The 21,621-nt window shown below is 46.8% G+C and overlaps 1 protein-coding gene across 1 annotated transcript in view; it reads right to left on the reverse strand.

The window, feature by feature from the left end:
* ARHGAP22 (Rho GTPase activating protein 22) overlaps positions 1–21,621 on the reverse strand; it is a 182,677-nt gene that overhangs the window by 91,048 nt on the left and 70,008 nt on the right. The window contains exon 3 of the mRNA XM_081158162.1: positions 1,907–1,994. Within this exon, the coding sequence (XP_081014288.1) occupies positions 1,907–1,994 (88 nt within the window). The remainder of the gene's footprint in view (positions 1–1,906; positions 1,995–21,621) is intronic.

The following is a 21,621-nucleotide window of genomic DNA, read 5'->3' on the forward strand; positions in this document are numbered from 1 at the left end:
GCCTGCGCCAGCTGCCTGAGTTGGAGGGCAGCTTATGCGTGCGGCTTGGAAGTCAGGCTACACGCCTGGGTACAAGCCCTGGACCTCCTACTGCTCTGGCTGTGTGTCCCCGGGCAAGTCTCCTGTCCTTTCTAACCTCCAGTGCCCTTTTTAGTAAAATACGCATATTAGACGGGTGTTTTGAGCACTGTGGGAGGCAAAATAAAGGCCCCACAGAGGGGTCCGCGTCCTAATTCCTGGAACCTGTGAATGTTACCACATGTGGCAAGTGGGTCCTCGTCGTCGCCGGGTCAGGAAATCCTTGTAAGTCGCTCTGACCCAGACAGAGAGTGCAGGGCGGTGACTTTACCTGTTGGGTCCTGGGGCACAGCTCAGCGCCTTTCTGAAGTCCAGGCAGGGGTGCTGACCGCCACTTTCCTTCCCCAGGCTCAGGGCCCGCCCAGCCCTTCCTCCCGGCGCCCAGCTCCCCGCCCCTAGATGGCAGGGCCCTGCCTACCCACTGCCCTCCTTCATTTCTTCTTTCTTCTCTGCAGAGGCCTTCACTTCAGCTCTGCAGTCAGCCAAGCCTGTCTCCCCTCCCTACCCTGGGATGGCTCTGTTGCCACCTCCGCTGGTACTTGCAGTAGATGAAATGCCCAAGTGGGACATGCCTAAATGAGACCATGCTGCCCGAACTGCCTGCCCCTCAGCCTCAGCTGGCGCCCCTGGGGTTCCTAGGATGGACAGAGCAAGGTGAGCGATGTCTGCCCAGGCTCGCGCTCACTCGCGGGCTCCCAGCGGGCAGCCTGCTGCTGGCTAGACTGAGCCTGGGATGATCCACGCCTCTTTGGTCACCTTGTCAGAGTGGCTGGGTGCCCGCGCTGCTCTGAAACTGTAGACACACTGTCTCGCAGACCCAGGGAGGCCCTGGCACAGTCAGCTCCCAGCCACTGCTTCCCAGAGGAACGGCTCACATCGGGGCACACTGCTGGCACTCCAGACCTCCGGGCACACTGTTCCTATCCCTGTGGGTGGCCTCCTCAAGCACCCGCAGCTCTCCCCGAAGGCCTCTGTCTGTGGGGAGCTTGGCACAGGTGCAGGGGAGGCCAGACATGTGGGCATCAGCCCCCTAGGAAGCAGCTCAGTTAATGGCTGGGGTATGCCCCTGGCTTACTCATGCGGTCGGCGAGCCCCCTCTGAGGCCTGCTCCCCACCATCTCCACAAGTCCCCACGGGAACTGAGTCCCAGTGCCCAGCAGTAGCCGGCTCGCAGCACACCTCGATGACTCTCCTCCCTTCCTGCCCCTTCTCCATGCTTTTTGGGCGGTGCCTCCAAATAAACTGCTCAGATATGGCTCAGGCTCTGCCTCCCAGGTGGGGAAGTGGGGGGAAGGGGCGTCAGGCTGACATGACACAACCCGACTGCACCATGGCCCTCTGTGAGCAGACCAGCTCAGACACCTTTCCTTAGCTCAGTAACAACCACATTTCAAACAGGGACCTTCAGAAAACGGTTTTGTGACTGCCAACAGGGTAGCAGTTGTCCGGTGAAATTCCTTCCTTCCTCTGGCACCGCAGCTCAGTTTGGGATTCACGGTGAAGCTTATGTAAATATTCTGAACTGGCACCAGCGACTTGTTTGCTCTGACCCTGATTTGTGGTTTGGACCCCCACCCTAAGGTGCCCCAGTTGATTGGTTTCTTCCCTTGTGTTTACTGTGAAGTTAAAAATCCATCAAAAGCTAATTACCCACATGATTGATTGAATTTTTTAATTTTCCCCCAGATTCGCCATGTCCCCTAGATGTGACCCAAATTTCTGAGTTGTGCTTAGAGACAGCGCTGGAGTTTCATGAAGGAGCTCTGCCCTTCCCAGGCTCAAGGTGAGGCAACACCCGCATTGGGGCCACCAGGGTGCTCAGGCCTACCTGGGCTGATCTCAAAGAGGTGCTTCCCCGCATCCTCAGGGCCAGGAAGAAGTTGGGTCACCTGCGTCCCTTGCAGAGAAATAAATCCCTAAAGTAGAGAGACAAACACAAACACAGGTGGCATGAGATGACTAGAAAAGGACTTTTGTGGTCAGGTCTCCGGGAGAGGCAGGGTGGGGCCTTGGGGTTGGGGGCCCAGTCCTCCAGCCCTGGATGGTAAGCTTGGGTGCCAGGAGGGGTGCGGGCCTCCTCTTCGGGGCGGGTCTGAGGCTCAGCTGAGGCCGTGCACGGGGCCCCGGTGGAGTGGGCGGCAGTACCATCCCAAGTGAAGGGCTCCCCGATCCATTGTCCTCTTTCTGGGGCAGAAGTTTTGAGTTGTAGAGGGTCGGGGAGAGAAAGGTTGCACACTGGAACTGGCTTTTCCCTGAGCTGACACGGGACAAAGCAGTCAGCAGATCTGCGTAACTCCAGCCTGCCCCCTCCTGGCCAGGCGCCGTCTTTAACTGTTTAATGAAAGTCCGCGGTCACAGGAGGCACCCGGCACACACGGTGCCGCGTGCCTGGAATACCTGTGTGCGCACATTACTGGGGTCACACAGCCAGTAAGTAGCTGAGCCAGGATTTGATCCATCCCAGGTAGTTAGGCTATAGGGATGGAGTTGAAAATGGATTTCCCATGGAGAGAACCAAAAATGTGTAGTCAAAGCCACGCAGTCTGAGTTGGGCAAATCTGAGCGTGAATGAAAGGGAGAAAGTCCTCACCAGAGATGGGTCAGTCACTAACACGGAGAAGGGGGCACACGAGGCCGACTCCACTCTCTAGTCCTGACACCTGGTGGCAAGACTGAAAGGCGCAGGGAAAGAGCAGGGTTGTAGGGATGGACAGGCTGGGTTTGAGCCCCAACCCTGCACTTCCTGGCTGCACAACTTCTCTGAACCTCGGTTTCCACATCTCTACAATGGAACAGTAACTCCCACTTCTCAGGGCTGTTGAGACTTGGGATTCCTGTTCGGGAAGTCCTGCTCTAGACGAGGTGCTGTCATAACCACCTGGACTTCCCCTGTCCCCACTCACCAGGCTAGGCCTCCTGTGCCCCCTTCTCTATGGTAGTGGCTGATCTCCATTGAGGATTTTCTTCATTTCATTCATGCTCAGAATTGCCCAACTCAGACTTTGATTGGCTTTAAAAAATTTTTATTTATTGAATTTATTGGGGTGACATTGGTTAATAAAATTATATAAGTTTCAGGTGTACAATTCTGTAACACATCATCTGCATATTGTATTGTGTGTTCACAACCCCATGTGTGGCTTTGACTACACATTTTTGGTTCTCTCCATGGGAGACCCATTTTATTTTGTTTTATTTTATTTTGTTTTTTCAAAATAAGCCAGCTAAGTTTTTTGTTTGTTTGTTTGTTTATATATATATATGTACATCTTATTAAGAGAGGTAGGGAGAGGGAGAGAGAGATGGAAACATCAATGATAAGAGAGAATCATTGATTGGCTGCCTCCTGCATGCCCCCTACTGGGCATTGAGCCTGCAACCCGGGCATGCACCCTGACCCGGAATCAAACTGGCCTTCTGGTTCATGGGTTGACGCTCAATCACTGAGCCACACTGGTGGGGAGGGAAACCCCTTTTAAACTCCATCCACACAATCTAAGTGCCCGGGTTCAAATCCTGACTCAGCTATTTAGTGGGTGTGTGATCCCAGGAAAACTGCTTAACTTCTCTGTGCAACCTCTCAGTTTCCCTATTTGTGCAATAAGGAATAAAAATAGTACTATATGGACTCTTCTGAGCATTAAATGAATTAGTACCTGGGAAGTCCTTAGAGCAGTGCCTGGCTCATAGAGAAAGCTGTGTGTTTGCTAAATAACCCCAGCTATTATCCTGTGTCAAGGCTCCTAGCTGGGTGGGAGAACAGCCTCCCTGGGTCTGCACTTGCCCAGGCGAGGGGCGTGGTCATCTGCTTTATCCACGTGGCCTCTGGCCCCCCATACTATGCATGCTCACAGAACACTCCCCTCCCCACCCTCAACTTTTCCAGGCTATTCCTGGCTTTAACAGGGTGACTGAAGCCTCCACGTGGCTGCTGGAGCCTTGTGCCTCAAGACACAAGGAAATTCCTTTTCTCATGTAAACACCACAAAGGCAAAGTGAGGTCTTTACCCACAGATGCTTGCTTTAGAGAAATTCAGCGATAAGCCAGAGAACCAGTTGGTTAACCGCTACCTTTTTTCTAGGGAACCTGGAGCCACTGGGGAAAAATCAGGACTACAGCCCCAGGATTGGGAACCGTGCTCATAGAGGGTGTGGGCGAGATCCAGCACTGGCTAGTGGGATGGGCCTCGGGTGTTTGCTGTTCAGTGTCTCTGGATAATTGTGGGCATGTTGCTTTTTTCTCTCTGTGCCTCAATATCTGTCATCCATTAAAGGGGAGTGACAACATTGACATTGACATTACTTTCTACTACAGCTAAATGAAAAAGCAGAATAGCTACTGTTTGTGGAGCTTGTACTGTATTCCTGGCTCTTTGTCTAAATTATTGGATTTCATCTTTTGGAGGCCCCTGGATGAGCAGAAGAATGTGGGAAAGCTGAAACAGCCCGCCCCATGTCTCCCTGCTAGCAAGGGGCTGGGATGTGCACCCAGCGGGTCTGATGCTGGAGCACTTGGCTCCTCACATTTGTGACAGCTTTGTGTGCAAGAGGTGCCATGGCGAGCCAGGCTCACCTCTCCCAGGCGAATCCCACTACAGTCCTCAGCACTGCAGAGGGCCCTCTGAACTGGCTTTCAGGGCCACCCAGATCCCTCCTACCTCTCAGGGGTTAAGGGCATGGCTTTGATCCCAGCATTCTGCTTGGGCACAGAGGGTGAAGGTTGGGGATGGCAGGAGTAGAGAGCATCTGCTTTCTTGTTCTGGTATGACATTTGTTAAGACTATGATGAAAAGACCTGTAAGGAGTTAGTATGAAGCATCCAGTTGGGACACTCGGGGTAGATTTCTACCTTGAGTGGGCATCGGAATCACCCCAGGGCTTGAAACACAGAGCACTGAGTCTGGTGGTTGGTGGCAAAGGACCAACAGGCCCTCCAAAAGCAATAAGGCTCCTGATTTGCAGTGCTTGCCAGCTCCTGTGATATAAATACACGCCCCCCCCCCATGACTGAGTCCATGACATAATTGAACACAGTGCTTCTACCACACAGATCAGTCACCTCAAGAGCACAGGGAATGAAGCTAAACAATTAGGGAGGGATACATTTTGAGTATTTAAATCTTTGTTGTGTTGTTTTATTTTTATTGATTTTTGAGAGAGAGGAAGGGAGAAGGAGAGAGAAAGAGAAACATCAATGTCAGAGTGAAACATGGATCTGCTGCTTCCTGCATGCCCCACATAGGGAATCCAGTCCCAAACCCGAGCATGTCCCCCAACTGGTACTGGAGCCAGCAACCTAACCTTTTGGTGCATGGGACAATGCCCAACCAACTGAGCCACACCAGCCAGGGCTAAAACTTTGTTTTTGATATAATTTATTTAATTATAGGTTCATATGATTTAATTTCTAATAACAGGAGTGTTTAACAACTGGCTGGCAAGCATAGCACTGATACACACACCCTGGGGTTTCTGATTCTGCAGGTCTAGGGAAAGTAGGAGAATTTGCATTTCTATCTAGTTTTTGATGCTGCTGGCTCTAGGGAACACACTTTGAGAACTCTTGGTGTAGGTGCACTTAGAGAAAGTAGCCAAAGGAAGGTGCCTTTTCCATGAGCCTACTCAGCACCCGCTTACTCAGCACGCACTTCCTCATGTGTAAAAGGTGGCTAATAGCAGTATTTACATCACGAGGCTGTGGTGAAGACTGAATGATTTGATACTTGCCCACTGGCCTTGGACAGCTGGGTCTGAGCTTCTGTACACTGGATGCACGCAGGTCACAGGGACAAGGACTACTTGCCTTGAGCCCCTCAGACAGTGCCCTAGACTAGAAGGATCCGGGATTTCCATGAGGAGCCCAAAGCGAGTGTTAGCACTTTAGAGAGGCCAGGTGACCCCCTTACTGCAGTGCTTGGCAAGGGATAGGGCATACTGTTTGTGCACAGAACTTCACAGATGGGCACCTGGGTACGGTGAGAGAGTGTGCAGACTCTAGGAATATAGCTGGTCCCTACAAAGGCGAGTCCCCTCCCTTTACCCTATGTGTCTGACTGAGCTCATGTGCATTTGCTCTGTTTAGCTACTTACTCAGGTTGCATATCCAAGTTCGTCCTGACAGGCTACAGCTGACTTAATTCATCTCTAGTTCCACATTAATGCAGTCCATTGGTGCAAGCGACTGATGGACAAAGGATGTGCCCTTCTGTTTGCATCCAGCAGGGCTCCACTCCCAGGCCTGCCGCTGTCTGATCATAGCTTCCTGCTTTCCAGCCTTCACGAATGTGCCAACCTAAGGGGTCCATGGACAGCAAGTGGAGCCCTGGCCACAAGCTCCAGAAACCTGTTTGTTCAGAGAGAACAACCTCTGGGAAATGGGTAAGGCTGCCCAGCAGAGGGGCCTTTGGGAGATGGTATATCTCTTATATTAGTGTCAAATGAGAAGGTTTAGTCAAAATCTATCATTTCTATAGCATATTAAATGAAAACTCCAGGAACACTATAGGCAGAGGGGAAGCAGCCTTGTGATTAGCCTTGCTCCCTCTCATTTGACTAAACTCAGCAGTGGGGAACCCAGGCTGTGGTGGAACCCTCAAGGGCTGGTGAAGATAGTCAGAAACTAAAAAGCCTCCTAGGTCAGATTCTGTAAGTACTAGTTATCTATTGCTATATTATAAGTTAACCCCAAAACTCAGTAGCTTGAAACAGCAATAAGCACTTATTCTCCTATAGGGTTTCTGTAGAAATTTTGGAATCGCTTAGCTAAGTGGTTCTAGCATAGGGTCTTTTATGACGTGACAGTCAAGATGTTGGGTGGGGCTACAGATATCTGACAGCTTGTGTGAGGACAGGGGGACTCCTTCAACAGAAGATATAAAAAAAGACTCAAGTCAAATGCCTAGGGATGAAACATACAATATACAAATGAAGAATATAGTGGGTGGGATTAACAGCAGATTTGACACTGCAGTTGAAAAGATTTGAGAACTTGAATATATAGCCATAGAAACTATTCAAAAGAAAACATACCGAGAAAAGAGAATTTACAAAATGAACAGAGCATCAGAGAGATGAGGGACAACTTTGAGCAGTCTAAAATATGTGTAATTAGAGTGCTTGAAAAGGAAGAGGGGAACCGAAAAATATTTGAAGAAATAATGGCTGAAACTTTGCCAAATTTATGAACAGAAAAAAGTCACAGATCTAAGAAGTCTGATGAGCCCCAAGCACAAGAGGCATGATGAAAACTACGGTCAAACCTTGGTTCTCAAACGTCTTCCATCTCAAACAACTCGCCTCTCAACCCAGCAACTCTTTCATGCTGATATCTGTGTGATCAGTCATGCTTCTCTCAGGCAACAAACAAAGGAGAGAATGCACGAGTATGAGTCAGTTTGCTGCTAAACCTCACATTGTTAACATCTCAGGAAATTGTGCTGTGAATATTTTTGTGGGTTTTTGCTTTTGTTGCTGCTTATTTTTACTGTACATTTCATTTCCTTTTTGTTAAATTTTCATTTACATTTCATATCCTTTTTGTTTTTAAAGTGTTTATTTATAGATTGAACAGTACATTAAGACATGTGCTGTATATAAGAAAAATTAAAACAGGAATCATTTGGGGATCCAGAATGGACTAATTCAATTTACATTATTTCTAATGGGAAAAAATGATTTGGTTTTCAAGCAGCCTTCTGGAACAAATTAAATTCGAGAATCAAGTTTCCACTCTACATGAAATTAAATGGTTCAAACTCAGTTATGAAATGAAACTCTTAAAAGTAGCCAGAGGAAAATGATACAGTATGTACAGAGGAGCAAAGGTAAGAATGACAGCAGATTTCTTGTAAGAAACAATGCAAGAGAGAAGTTAGTGGAGCAATACCATTAAAAAATATTGAAAGAAACACCTGTCAGCCTAGTATTCTGAATCCAGTGAAAATATCCCCCAGGAATTAAAGCTAAGTAAAGAAAGACCTTTTAAGATAAAAAAAGCTAAAATAATGCATTATTAGTGAAATCAGACGACAAAACTTGTTAAAGACAATGAGGCAGAAGGAAAATAATATTAGATGGAAATAAGGATCTCCCAAAAGGAATAAAAATTACTGGAATGGTAACTATATGAATAAATACATAAGATTTATTTTTATTATTTAAGTCTCTTTAAAATATAATAGACTGTTTAAATGAAAAGAATAGTAGTATGGTGTTAAGCTTATAACATATGTAAAAGTGATATGTGTATCAATAATAGCACAAAGGAGCCAGGCCAGAGTGGCTCAGTGGTTGAGGGTCTACCCATGAACTAATAGGTCCCGGTTCGATTCCCAGTCAGAGCATGTGCCTGGGTTGCGGGCTCCTTCCCCAGCAGGGTGCGTGCAGGAGTCAGCCAATGGATGTGATGTTTCTCTCTCACTGATGTTTCTATCTCTCTCTCCACGTTCCTTCCTCTCTCTCTCAAATTAATAAATACTTATTTTAAAAAATAGCACAAAGGATGGGAGGGCATAAATGTAAATATACTGTTGTAAGTTTCTTTTATGATGCATGAAATAATATTTGAAGGTAGACCATGAAAAGTTAGTTGTATACCGAAACCCTAAAGCAACCACTAAAATAATAAACTATTAAAGCTAAGCCAGCAAATAACATAAAATGGAATGACAAAAATTTAATTAAAAAAAGGCAGAAAAAGAGGTGAATAGGACAAATAGGGGACAAATAGCAGGATGATGAGATGTTTAAACTAAACCATATCAACAATCACATTAAATGAAAATGACCTAAATACCCTTGATTAAAAGGCAGGGATTGCCACATGGACAAAAAAACTAAAGCTGGACTGGCTATGTTAATATCAGACAAAAGAGATTTCAGGACAAAGAATATTACCAGTCATTTCATAATAATAAAAAGGCAATTCATTAAAACAACACAATAATCTTAAAAGTTTATGCACCAAAATACATGAAACAAAACTGATAGAACAAGAAGAAATAGGAAAGAAACAATTACAGTAAAAAAATTCAATGTCTTTATCAATAATTGACAGGACAAGTAGACAAAATATCAGTAAGGCTATAGATGACCTGGAAAAACACTATCAACCAACTTGACCTACTTGCTGTCTCCATGTATTCTTTTCAAATGGACATAAAACTTTTACTAAGATGGGCATAAACAAGTCTCAATAAATGGAAGAAAATTCAAATACAACATATTTTCTTGGACCACAATGGAATTTTAAGTTAAAAATCAATAACAAAAAGATTTCTGGGAAATCCTCCAATATTTGAAAATGAATTAAAACACTTCTAAATAATTCATAGGTCAAAGAAAAAATCAAAAGGAAAAATTTAAAAGCACTTTGAACTGGATAAAAATGAAAACACAACATACAAAAATTTGTGAAATGCCTTTCAGAGTACTTAGGGGATAAATTATAGCATGAAGTACTAATATCAGAAAAGAAGAGAGGCCTCAAATCAATGACCTCAGTTTTCACGTTAAGAAACTATGCAAAGAAGAGCAAATGAAGCCCAAAGTAAAATAAAGAAAAAAATAAAGATTAGAGTAATTACAAATAAAGTGAAAAATAGAAAAATAATAGAGAAAACCCATGAAACCAAAAGCTGGTCTTTGAGGAGATCAATAAAATTGATAAGGGATTAGCAAGACTAATTAGGAAAGAAGAAGATAAATTGCCAATATCAGGAATGAGAGAGGTGATATCACCACAGATTTTTCAATTAGTGCAAGGATAATACGGTGATATTAAGAACAACAATATGTTAGCAAATTTGGCAACTTAGATGAAATAGACAAAATAAGACACAAACTACTTAAGCTCACTCAGGAAGAAATAGCTAAAGAGCCCTATATTTGGTAAAGAAATAGAATTTGTAGACAAAAACCTTTCCACAAAGAAAACTCCAGGCTCAGATGGCTCCACTGGTACCAAATATTTAAGGAAGAAATAATACAACACTGCACAAACTCTTCTTGAAAACTGAAAAAGAGGGCATACTTTCCAGTGCACGTTGTGGGGTCAGTATTTCCCTGATATAAAACTAGTGAAAGATGTTACAAGTAAAGGACACTATAGACCAGTATCCTTCAAGAACATAGATGCAACAATTCTCAGTGAAATTTTAGCAAATCAGATTCAACAATATATAAAAAGTAAAATACTTAACGCCAACTGGGGTTTATCTCAATTATGCAATGTTGGCTTAAAGTTCCAAAATCAATCAATGTAATTCATCATGTTAATAAACTAAAAAGGAGAAAAGATACAATCATCTCAAAAGATGTAGAAAAAGCATTTGACAAAATTTCAACTTCCATTCCTGATAAAAATTCTCAACAAACTAGGGATAAAAGAGAACTTCTTCAACTTGATAAAGGATATGTATATGTATATGTATATGTATATGTATATGTATATGTATATGTATATGTATATGTATGTGTGTGTGTGTGTGTGTGTGTGTGTGTGTGTGTGTGTGTGTGTGTATATATATATATATATATATATATAGACTAGGATCAAGACAATGGTGTTTATTCTCACCACTTCTATTAAATATTGTCCTGGAGCCCTAGCTGCTGTAAGAAGGCAAGAAGAATGTTAAACTTGTCCAGATTGGAAAGGAAGAAGTAAAACTCTTTTCACAGACGACCTGCTTATGTTATCTACACGGAAAACCTGGTGAAATTCTACCGAAGGGGGAAAAAAGTGACTAGAAGTAACAAATGAGTTTGCAGGGTTGCAGGGTACAAGGTAAATGCACAAAACTAAATCACATCTCTATATACTAGCAACAAACAACTGGAAATAGAAAATCAAAACCATATTTTAAAAATTCTCAGCCGAGGGTATTTTTTCCACTGCTTTTCAGAGAGAGTGGAGGGGAAGAGAGAGTGAAACATCCATGTGAGAGAGACAAACACCGACCGGCCTCCTCCCCTGGCCCTGAGGGGCTGAGCCTGCAGCTGAGGTGCATGCCCTTGGCTGGAATCGAACCTGGGCCCCTTCAGTCCGCAGGCCAGCGTTTTAACCGCTCAACCAAACTGGCTAGGGCCAAAACCATTTTTAATTATAGCAAAATATGAAATACTTAGGCATAAATATGATGAAACATGTTCAAGATCTGTGCACTGAAAATTATAAACAATTGCTGGGAGAAATGGAAGAAGATATGGAGATATGTACTGCATTGGTTAGTTGGAAGACTTACTACTGTTAAGATGTCAATTTTTTCCAAATTGACCTATAGATTTAACGCAATCCCAATCAAAATCTCAGGAGGTGTTTTGAAACAATTGACCAGCTGTTCTAAAATTCATGTAGAAATATAAAGCACCTAAAATAGTCAGACAACTTTGAAACAAAATAACAAAGTTGGAGATCTAATACTGCCAGATTTCAAGACTTATCATAAAGCTACAGTAATCAAAACATTGTGATGTTGGCATCAAGATAGATGAATAGATCAGTGAAACAGAATATATAGTTCAGAAATAGACATATATATGTCAAAAATCCCATACATGGTGGGTGGCGGGGAAGAGGGCATAGAAGGGATAAATGGCGATGGAAAAAAATAAAATAAAAGTTAAAAAATCATATATATGTATATTTATCTTGTGTGTATATATATATGTACACACACATATATGTACACACACATGTACATATATACATATGTATAGGAGTTTTGACAGAAAGTGCAAAGGCAATTCAGTGGAAGAAGAATAGTGTTTTCACCCAATTGTGGTGGGACTATTGCACATTCATGTGCAAAAAAACAAACTTTGATCCATGCCTCACATCATTTACAAAAATATACTCAAGATAAATCATATACCTAAATGTAAAATCTAGGACTGTAAAGCTTTTGTAGAAAACCTGTATGACTTGAATTAAACAAAGATTTCTTAGATACAACTCAGAAGCACAATTAGAAGAACTAATTAATAATGTGACTTATTTAAATACCCCCCCCCCGTACTCTTCCAAATATATGATTAAGAGAATGAAAATATGAGTTACACACTGGGAGAAAACATTTAAAAACCATATATTGGATACAGGATATATAACACTTGAATATCAGGATATATATATATATGTGTGTGTGTGTGTGTGTGTGTGTACAGGATATATAAAGACAGGATCTATAAATATTTGAAAATCATATGCTCAGATACAGGATATATAAATCTGAAATGAGCCTTACTGAGCTGCAATCAAGAGCTGGCAGAGCTGTGTTCCTCCTAGAGGCTCAAGGGAGATCTGTTTCCCTGCTTTTCCCAAAATATATAAAATGCTTGTATCCAAAATATATGAAGCACTCTCAAAATTTAATAAAAAAAGCAAACAAATCAATCTTTAAAAAAGGCAAAAGATTTGAACAGATACTTTACTTTAGAAGATAAAATAAGCTCATAAGATCCTCCACAGCATTAGCCATGAGGGAAGTGCAGATGAAAACCACTACATGTCTATTGGAACGGATAAAATCTAAAAGGCTGGCCAAACCAAGCGTCGGCGCGAGTCGAGGACCTAGGCCTCTGTCCCCTGCTGGTGGAAACGTGGGATGGTGCCACCATTCTGTTACAAAGTTCAGCAGTTTCTTAAAAAGTTAAACACATCTAAGATATGGTCCAGCCGTGTGAATGTTTATAGCAGCTTTATCATTATTATTATTATCTTTTACAATCCTGACCCGAGAATATCTTCCCCATTGCTCTTCAGAGAGAGCGGGAGGGCAGAGAGACAAACACCCGCGTGAGGGACACAGCGACGGGTCGCCTCCCGCACGTGCCCGGCCGCGGCCAGGGGCCGAGCTGCACCCGAGGCACGCGCCCTTGGCCGGACCGAATCGGGACCCTTCAGTCCGCAAGCTGACGCCCTCACCACGGAGCCAAACCGGCCCGGGTGCAGCTTTATTTTTAACATCCCAAGACTGGATACAATGCACACGGCCCCCACCAGCTGACCGAATAAACCCCCAGTGCAGCCATATGATGGAAACGTCTCAGCGATAAAAATGACTGACACGCACGCTGCCACGTGGGTGGGCTCTCAGTGATCACACTGGGCAAAAGAAGCCGGAATACCTACTGTCCTGTTCCGTTTATACAAAATTCTACGAATGCCTCTGAGCACCTCCGTGGCTGCATGGGTCGGGAGTCAGAGGGGTGGGGATGGGGGTGGAGGGAGGGATTACGAAAGGACACAAAGAGCTTTGCAGGGAAATAGATATATTTATCATCTTGATTTGTGGTGGTGGTTTCACAGGTGTATAGTTATATTAAAATTCATCAAATTGTACATGTCAAATATGTGCAGTTTATTACATGTCAATTATACCTCAGTAAAGCTGTTCAGAAAAATTTACACTTCATTCGGTTATTGGAAAACTTAAAATATATATATATTTACAGTTCTGGAGATCAGAAATCTGAAATTAGCCTCTCTAGGCTGCAATCAAGAGCTGGTGGGGCTGTTTCCTCCCAGAGGCTCACAGGAAATCGGTTTCCCTGCTTTTTCCAGCTTCTGGAGGCTGCCAGCATTCTTTGGCTCCTGGCCTCTTCCTCCATCATCAAAGCCAGCAGCACTGCATTTGAAATTGCTCTCTGACTCTGGCCTCCTCTCCTGCATCTCCTTTCCACTATAAGGCACGCTAGTGATTACGCTGGGCCCACCTGGATAACCCAGGAGAGTTATTTATGATAAGGTCAGCTGATCAGCCACCTCGATCCCATCTGTAACCTTAATTGTTTCTTGAATAACAACATTCCTAGGTTCCCAGGACATGGACACCTTTTGGGGACCCTGACTCTGCCTATCACAGTATAACTGGAATAATTGGCGTATGTGAATCTACTCCTTCAAATGTAATTTTATCAAATCCAAATACAAACCAAGTATTTTTGATGAAAATTTAATGTCCAAATTGAGATATGCTGTAGTGTTTTCCAAGGACTTAATATTAAAAAAAGTATCTCAATAATTTTATAGTTTACATATTAAAATGATAAGTTTTTGATATATTGGGTTAAGTAAAATGTATTATTAAAGTAAAAGACCAAAAAAACACAATAGAAAAATGGATAAAGGGCATTAAGAAATGAACAGAGGAAAGACACATGGTCGGTAAGCGTGTCATCAGATCCTTAGCTGGAAGGGGCTGCTGATGTCTACCGCTGGCAGAGCAAGCAGGGTGAGCATGCTCATGAACCTCTGACGGGATGGCCGTGTGCTATGACCTTTTGTAAACAACTTTGCAATGTCTAAAGTTTGAAAATGGAATAACCACTTAACCTAGTGTTGAATTTTGAAACCCGTTCCCAGGAGACACGTGCACGACCACGTGTGCACAGCGACGCCCACTGCAGCCTTTTCCTCTCCCAGGGAAGCAGGGAAACAACTCCCTGTCCGTCAGTAAGTGAGGGGTTAAAACTCCTAGTACAGCCGCATCCAAATGAGGTAAATACAGAAGGCGTCTAAACCAAATTTTTAAAATAAAAGAAGGCTAGAAAAATAATTTCAGTATGACCCCGTCCCAGTTTCTGTTACTGCCCTCACTCGAGAGCCCACACGTCACGTGTGAATACGCAGAAACGGCGCAGAAAGCTTACACTTCGGGGGCGAGCGGTGGGAGCAGCGAGGCAGCTTTTACGTTTTGCCCTGTAACATTTACATTAAAATAGGAAAATTTAATGTAAAAGTAAAAAAGGGGGTAGTGTAGTAATTCATGGGCTGCTGCCATCTCTCCACGGTCACTGCCCTAAGTGTTCCCCAGTTAGCACGTCAAGGGCCAGGCCAGGCCTTTCTGCAGCCCAGAGGGTCCGTCCATCACTCCCAGCGAAGGAGAGTGTTTCCCTCTCCATCCCTTCTGCAAACACTTGGAGTGGCCCACCTCTCAGCTTCCCTCTCACTCAGATCTGGTGATAATTACTCGCCAAGTCCTCTGGCCACAGTGCACCAGCCCCTGGCCACCCCAGGAGGCTGCCATAGCTTGTTCGGCAAGGAATGGTCCCTCTCGGGAACAGCTCCCAACACCCCAGTGGCCTGGAGGCCTCAGCTCTGTCCAGGACAGTGAGACGAAACCAGCAACAGGGACAGGAATGGACACCTGTCTCCATTCAGATGACTTACACCCGGAGCTTACCCAGGTCATGAAGAGACAAGCACCTACTGTATCTGAAGTCTGTGAGGGTGCGGGGCAGTCATGGAACCTCACAGGCGCCAGCTTTCATCTGACTCCACTGCTTGTGGTCAGTAAGTGTTTAGACAAGTTTGCCTGCCCAGGCTCCTTTCCCTCCCTGTTCAAAGGGGTTCTCTGGGGCTGAGCTGTCGCAGGCACCCAGGAAGGCAGCCCGGTGCAGGTGTCATTAGTGAAAGCTTAGGGCTGGGGTTGAGGCTCAGATAGGGCCTCCACGGCCAATCCCTGTGCCTCAGTTTCCCCTTCTATAATGTGGGGTGTTCTGAGGTCTCATGAGCCTTGACAGCGCAGGGCTCAGCATCTGGCAGGAGGAAGTGCTACTGTTGTGATATCTGAGCAGAGCCAAAGAGCAGGATCCACGTGTGACTGTCTTACAGGGGTTGGGTACGTCTATACACACTGGAACATATTATAGTTTGTAATCATGTGACGTTGCCACTCAGGTCCAGGCCCGAGGCCTGGTTTTCTCACTGTAGCAATGAGAATAGTAACCTCTGCCCTTGGTTCCTCACTGGGTTGCCTCAGCTGGTGGTCTGGAAGCACTAAAGGCTGAATGAATATGAGTACTCATCATTTGATTATTTTAAAACCACTTTTAACCAATATATTGGTGAATTTGGTTTGTTTCTAGGAACAACCCCCTTCCCCAATAATGCCATTGCTTGTGCCACAAAGTAAAGTAGGATGTGGACTCAGGAGTCTCCAGGGTCCCCCCTTCCTAGTTACTGGTGGCCTCCTGCAGGGCCTGGGATGTCTGTACCCCTACCTGTCTGAGTTTTGGGGCACAACAGTTCTGAGATCTTCACGCTCTAATTCAGCTCTCCCGCCAACAGATCAAAGGCTGGCTCTCTGGGGAGGCTTCCTTTTTTACCTTGTCTGCAGAGAGACTGTCTGAACAACCAACTTCTGAAAAGCTCCTTAGCAAGGGGCATGATAAGATTTTGCGAGGGCGGCATCTTAGAAAATTGCAGACATCTTTTAAAAAGCAATCACTCAGGGTCCCTTATCTCCTCTAATTCTGATTGTGGCCTCAGATCAATCTTAAAAAGCTTTAGCCTCTGACACCCAACCAGGAACAGAGCCACTCCAAATTTTAAACAACACAGGTCAGAATGAAGTTCACTGCCAAGGAGAGACACCCCCTCCCCTCGGTATCTCATAAGTCTCACCCGTCGTCCATCACTGTCCAAAATGCAGATATTGAAAAGGCAGCCTGCAGCTAGAGACAGATGCTTCCCGGCGCGGCACTTCCCTCGGCGGGAGCTGAGCTGCGGCACCTGCAGCCTCAGCCTTTGCTGCGGGCTTTGTCCTAAAGCTCCCGCCGCCTCCAGAGGACGCACCCGGCCTCGCCACTGTGTTTTGGCTGCACCTGGTTTCCCTAGAGAACCTGTCGGCGAGTGAGCTGTGCTCCTCTGTGCAGAGTGTCAGAGAGACAGCGCTGTGCCCTGTGGAAGGCAGGGCTTCGGGGTCGAAGCACCAGCTCCCTGCACCTTTCCCTCTGCCCCAGGGGGCCACAGCCCGAATCCAGCTCCCTGCACCTTTCCCTCTGCCCCAGGGGGCCACAGCCCGAATCCAGCTCCCTGCACCTTTCCCTCTGCCCCAGGGGGCCACAGCCTGAAACCAGCTCCCTGCACCTTTCCCTCTGCCCCAGGGGGCCACAGCCTGAATCCCTCACTTGAGGGCCTGTGAGGCCTAGGACCTGAGCCCACGAAAGGCCAGCTGGGATCCAAGGGTGAGCTGGGACCCGGGGCCTGGGGCCTGGGGCCTGGGACAGACTTGCTGCTCCAGCCGGGGTCTGGGCCCCTCCAGCCACAGAGCTAACGACCCCTCCCAGGCCCTGAGGGGGTGTCTTTCCGGGTGGGCGGGTCCTCTTCCTGAGGTCCTGGGCTTCTCTGCAGTTAGTCCACGCCATTCGCCATGCCAGGGTCCTGATCCAGACGGCCCTGCCCTGCCCTGCGCAGAGGGAGGTCCTGAAGTGTGAAAATGACCCCTTTCCTCCTTGACTCACCGCACTAACCACAGGCCTCTCTGCCTCCTTAAAATGCCTGGTGTTCCAGGTAGGGGATTTAGGGAGAGACTGGTCCCTCTGGCGCTGGCAGTTTGTGACTGTCAGTCACTGCAGCTGAGGGCAGGAGCATTCAGAAGGGAACCCGCCAGCAGAGGGTGAGCTCTGAGCTTCCTGGCGGGGTGGGTGTCTTCACTGGCCGCCCACTTCTTTCCAGAATCTTCTCTGGCCCAGGACTCAGGGAGATGTGGGTGTCGATTGCCACCCATCTCGAGGCTCCCCCTGCCCTCAGCTCTTGGGACCTGCCTGGAAGGTTTGGAGAAGGCTCGCCATTTCTTCAGGACCAGCAGACAGTGGTCAGCAGTTGTGCTTGGCCTGCCCCACACAGGAGCCCAGGGGACACAGGACCGCTCCACTGCCCAGGGTCTGAGGCACCGAACCATAGGCCTGCCCTTCCATGTAGCTGTCCTGCCGTGTTTCCAGGGCTGCACAGCTCCGGCCGGTGTCTACCCCATGGTGCACAGGCTGACCTCTTGGAGGCTGACCCAACCGCTCAGGATGGCCTACGCCTCCGAGCCACTCCCTCACTAGTTTGTTCCTGATCAAAATATTCACTGTTGGGACATGTTGGTGCTGGGCCCAGGGACTTGCCTGGGACGGCAGGTCTCCCACCCCACCCCTGGCTGAAAAGAGTTTGGTTCTGTCTTAGTGCTGTGAGGGGCGCCCCATAACTAATGCTGAGCTCGGGTTACATGGTGCTGCTGAGAAAGGGCCACTCTGTCACTTAGCTGAGAACAGGTTCACCTGAGAAACACGGTGTCGCTGCTCAGCATTGACCTGCGCCAGCCTGGCTGCCTATGCCAAGGGCACATGCTGTGCTGGGCCGAGGAAGGCTCCCCTGGTCGCCACCCTCCACAGAGGCTGCAGTTCACTGAGGACCGGAGCTGTAGCTGTCACACGCGGCAGATCAGGCAAGGCGGGAGCCCACAGCAGCCCCAGATCACCTCCACTTTGCTGATAAACAATAACTCAGACTCCCACTAATGTATTAAGGAGCTAGAATGCCCCAAATATAACAAAAGTAAGTATGCTCATCTAAGCAATGAATAAAATGTTTTCTGTGCGGCCTCAATGTTGTCTCATTCATTTTTCTGCCTAGTAATTGATAAAACTAGTAATTTACCAATCAGCCTCCCAGCTCTTTCTCTAAATTAACTGGGTTCATTTGAAAGCCAGAGGATTGATCTACCACGAGTGGTACAGTAAGCTGACACCCATGCGGACTGCAGCGGGCCGGCCCTGAGAGACACTCATTACATTCACATGGGCCGCCAGCGACACGGAAGGAAAAAGAAAACAGAAATAATTTCCAGGAAGCGAAGATCCATTTTGTAGGTAGCATCACTCTGGGTGCGAAACTTTGGGGGCAACTTGACACTGGTCACTTGAGGTTTATACATCCTTGAGCTGTCCTCAGGCCTCTTAGCAACTTGCTGTTCTTTCGCTGCCACAGGGGCAAATAGCGCCATACAACAGTCATTGTAGGCACGCACGGGACACTGCACGTGGCTAAGCCAGGCACCCCCTTTCACAGCCTGGTGGGTGGTGCAAGATAAGCTTTAAAACACAGATTTGGGGATTACTTCAATCTTATATTTTTCTTTGACATGCCACATGTGCAAAAACTACTTTAACTATTGTTTAAAATTGTTTAATACAAGTTGGCTGCTACTGTCAATTTAAATTTAGTAAATGAATTTCTATTTGCATTAAAGTAACTTGACTAGGACTTTCATTTTGATCTGTGTAATATTGGGGCATTATATTTCTCAAATATCTGCAAAAATACAAAGCATCCCTTAAAAAACTCCACAAATTCCGACATTTGAACCTAAATAGATGACTCTTTGGATAAGACTTCAATGAATAATTCTTCATAAAAGCATTTGAAGTTGTCCCCCAAAACATTTTAAACAGGAAAAAATTCATTTTTAACTTTTCTTCTACAGCACTAATGGCAATGCTGACGTCGGTGCCCAGTGAGCTCAGGGTGACATCTGATGCTGCGAGGCTCCTGCTCCGCGGCCAGCCTGGGAGCTGGGGGCTGTGCACGGCCTAGGCGCCCCCTCGCTCAGCCTGTCCCTGCAGAGCGCAGCAGGCCGGCTGGAATTCGCTGGGCCAGGATGCGTGCGAGCAGCTGAGAGGTAGCCAGTCGCTCGCTGTTGTGTGGACAGAATTTTCAGGTGGCAAGCAGAGAGGAGGGAATGGAGCCAGGCTCTTCAGGACTTCTCGGGAAGTCAGGGGCAAGTTCACTGAGCCAAATGGCAACATGGCCAAGACCCATGTGTTCAGGTCGGTATCCAGCAGCCCGCTCGCTGCCAACCTGCGCCAGGTGCCGCAGCTGAGTTCTGCACAAAACGGCCACCTGAGCCTGCGGTGGCACCGATGGCAGGGATAGGGAAGCTGCTCCACTCTGCCCAGACTCCAGAGCCCGCCTGCTTCTCCACTGGGCCTACTCATCCCGAGAGGAGCCTCTGCAAACCGCTGCGGCTGAGCCGATTCCAGGTGCTCGTCACCCCTCCCGGCCTCAGGCTCCGCCAACCTCTTCCCCGGGGAACTGGAAGGGCAATCGGAGAGCAGCCCTGCTAACTTCCCCCGACGATGGACCCTCGCTTACCCAAGATACCGGGACTGGAGCGCATCCCTGCGGGCAGCCCGCTCCACTGGGGGTGTCCCTCACGTGTGGTGGCACCGAGGCCTCAGCGCAATTCCGCTCCTCCTGCCTGTCACTTCTGGAGGGTCACATGAGGATGTAGTGCCTGGTCTAGTGACCTTCCCAAGATTTCTCCAGATGGTTTACTCACTTTGTCCCTCATGGCAGGAGTGCAGACCCCTCACCTCCCCGCTGTGCTGGAAGCGTGGTGTCTTGAGGGGACTGTCATTCTCCAGTTGTGACCCGATCTGACATGGCAGAACTCAGTGAGGTCCTCTCCCTTGTTCTACTTTCTATGTATCACAATACAACCGTGGTCCTCAGTATCTTTTCTGACACCCACATCTCACAGTTAGTCTCCACTGAGCTTCCAGCTAATTAAAACTCAACTCTGCCTCCTCCACCTACTCTTAAATTTAGGTCTTTCCATTCTGTGAAATCAAGTAATTTTTGAACCAAAGGGACAGCTTTATATTTTATCTTAATTTCCCATGAAACCAGCCTGCCAAAAATATTTTGAATCTCAATGCTGTTTTCCTCCTTTGCTGTCTCTCCAGGTCTGTAAATTCACTGAGCATGCATGTTCTGTCTTTTTTAACATCACTAAAAGCAGCACACTGTATAACAATGATTAGGAGAGTGGACTCTGTGGTCAGAGTGCTTAGTTTTGGATCTTGGCCGCAGTGCTTACTAGCTTTATGTGATCTCAAACAAGTCACTTAACCACTCTGTGCCTCAATTTCCTTATCTGGAAAGTGGGGATAACAATCATTTCTAAGTTGTTTCAGTCATCCGTTGCTGTGTAACAAACAACCTCCAAACTTAGCGGCTTTAAAAACAGGCAGGGCCCAACCGACATTGCTCTACTGGTCGTGGTCCAGCATCACTCACTCAGCTGGTGGCTGGAATAGGCTGGAAGGTGGGAGAAGGCCTCACTCGCCTGCCTGGGCCATTGGTCTCTTCCCCACATGTTTCCTCATCTTTCTGTGGACACTTCAGCGCCCCCACAGCATAGCTGCGGCTTCCCAGAGTGAAAGCAGAAACTGCTCAGTGTCCCAGGACCGGCACTGGAGCTTGCACAGCATCACCCCTGTCTCATTCTATTGGTCAAATAATCCCAAGGGCAGCTCAGGAGCAGAGGAGGGGACTGGGCCCACTTGTTGAAAAGAAGGGAGTGTGTGTACGTGCATGTGTGTGTGTGTGTGTGTGTGTGCAGGGAGGAGAGGACTGGGTGGTGGCCATCCTTGGAGATAATTATATAACCTTGTAGAGTTGCTGTGAGAGTTAAAGCAAGTTAATACATGCAGAGCACTTAGAACCATGCCTGCCTGGCCCATAGTGCACTGTGTTAGTCTTTATTTAGGCCCAAAGCCATAAAAGGAGGCAGAGCCAAGGTCAGGGCCATGCTGCATGCCACTGGGCTCCTCTGCTCGCCTGGGCTGGATGCTTGCTAGAACTCCACTGGGTACAGCTCCACTCGGGGGAAGAAAAACACCACAAGAGCATTTCCCACATGTTCAACCTTACTTTCGTGTATCAGTCCTATACAGTAGGTGTGGTTACGCTCATCTCACAAGCAGGAACTG

The sequence above is a fragment of the Miniopterus schreibersii genome (assembly GCF_964146895.1).
Source record: "Miniopterus schreibersii genome assembly, chromosome: 14".
NCBI lineage: Eukaryota > Metazoa > Chordata > Mammalia > Chiroptera > Miniopteridae > Miniopterus > Miniopterus schreibersii.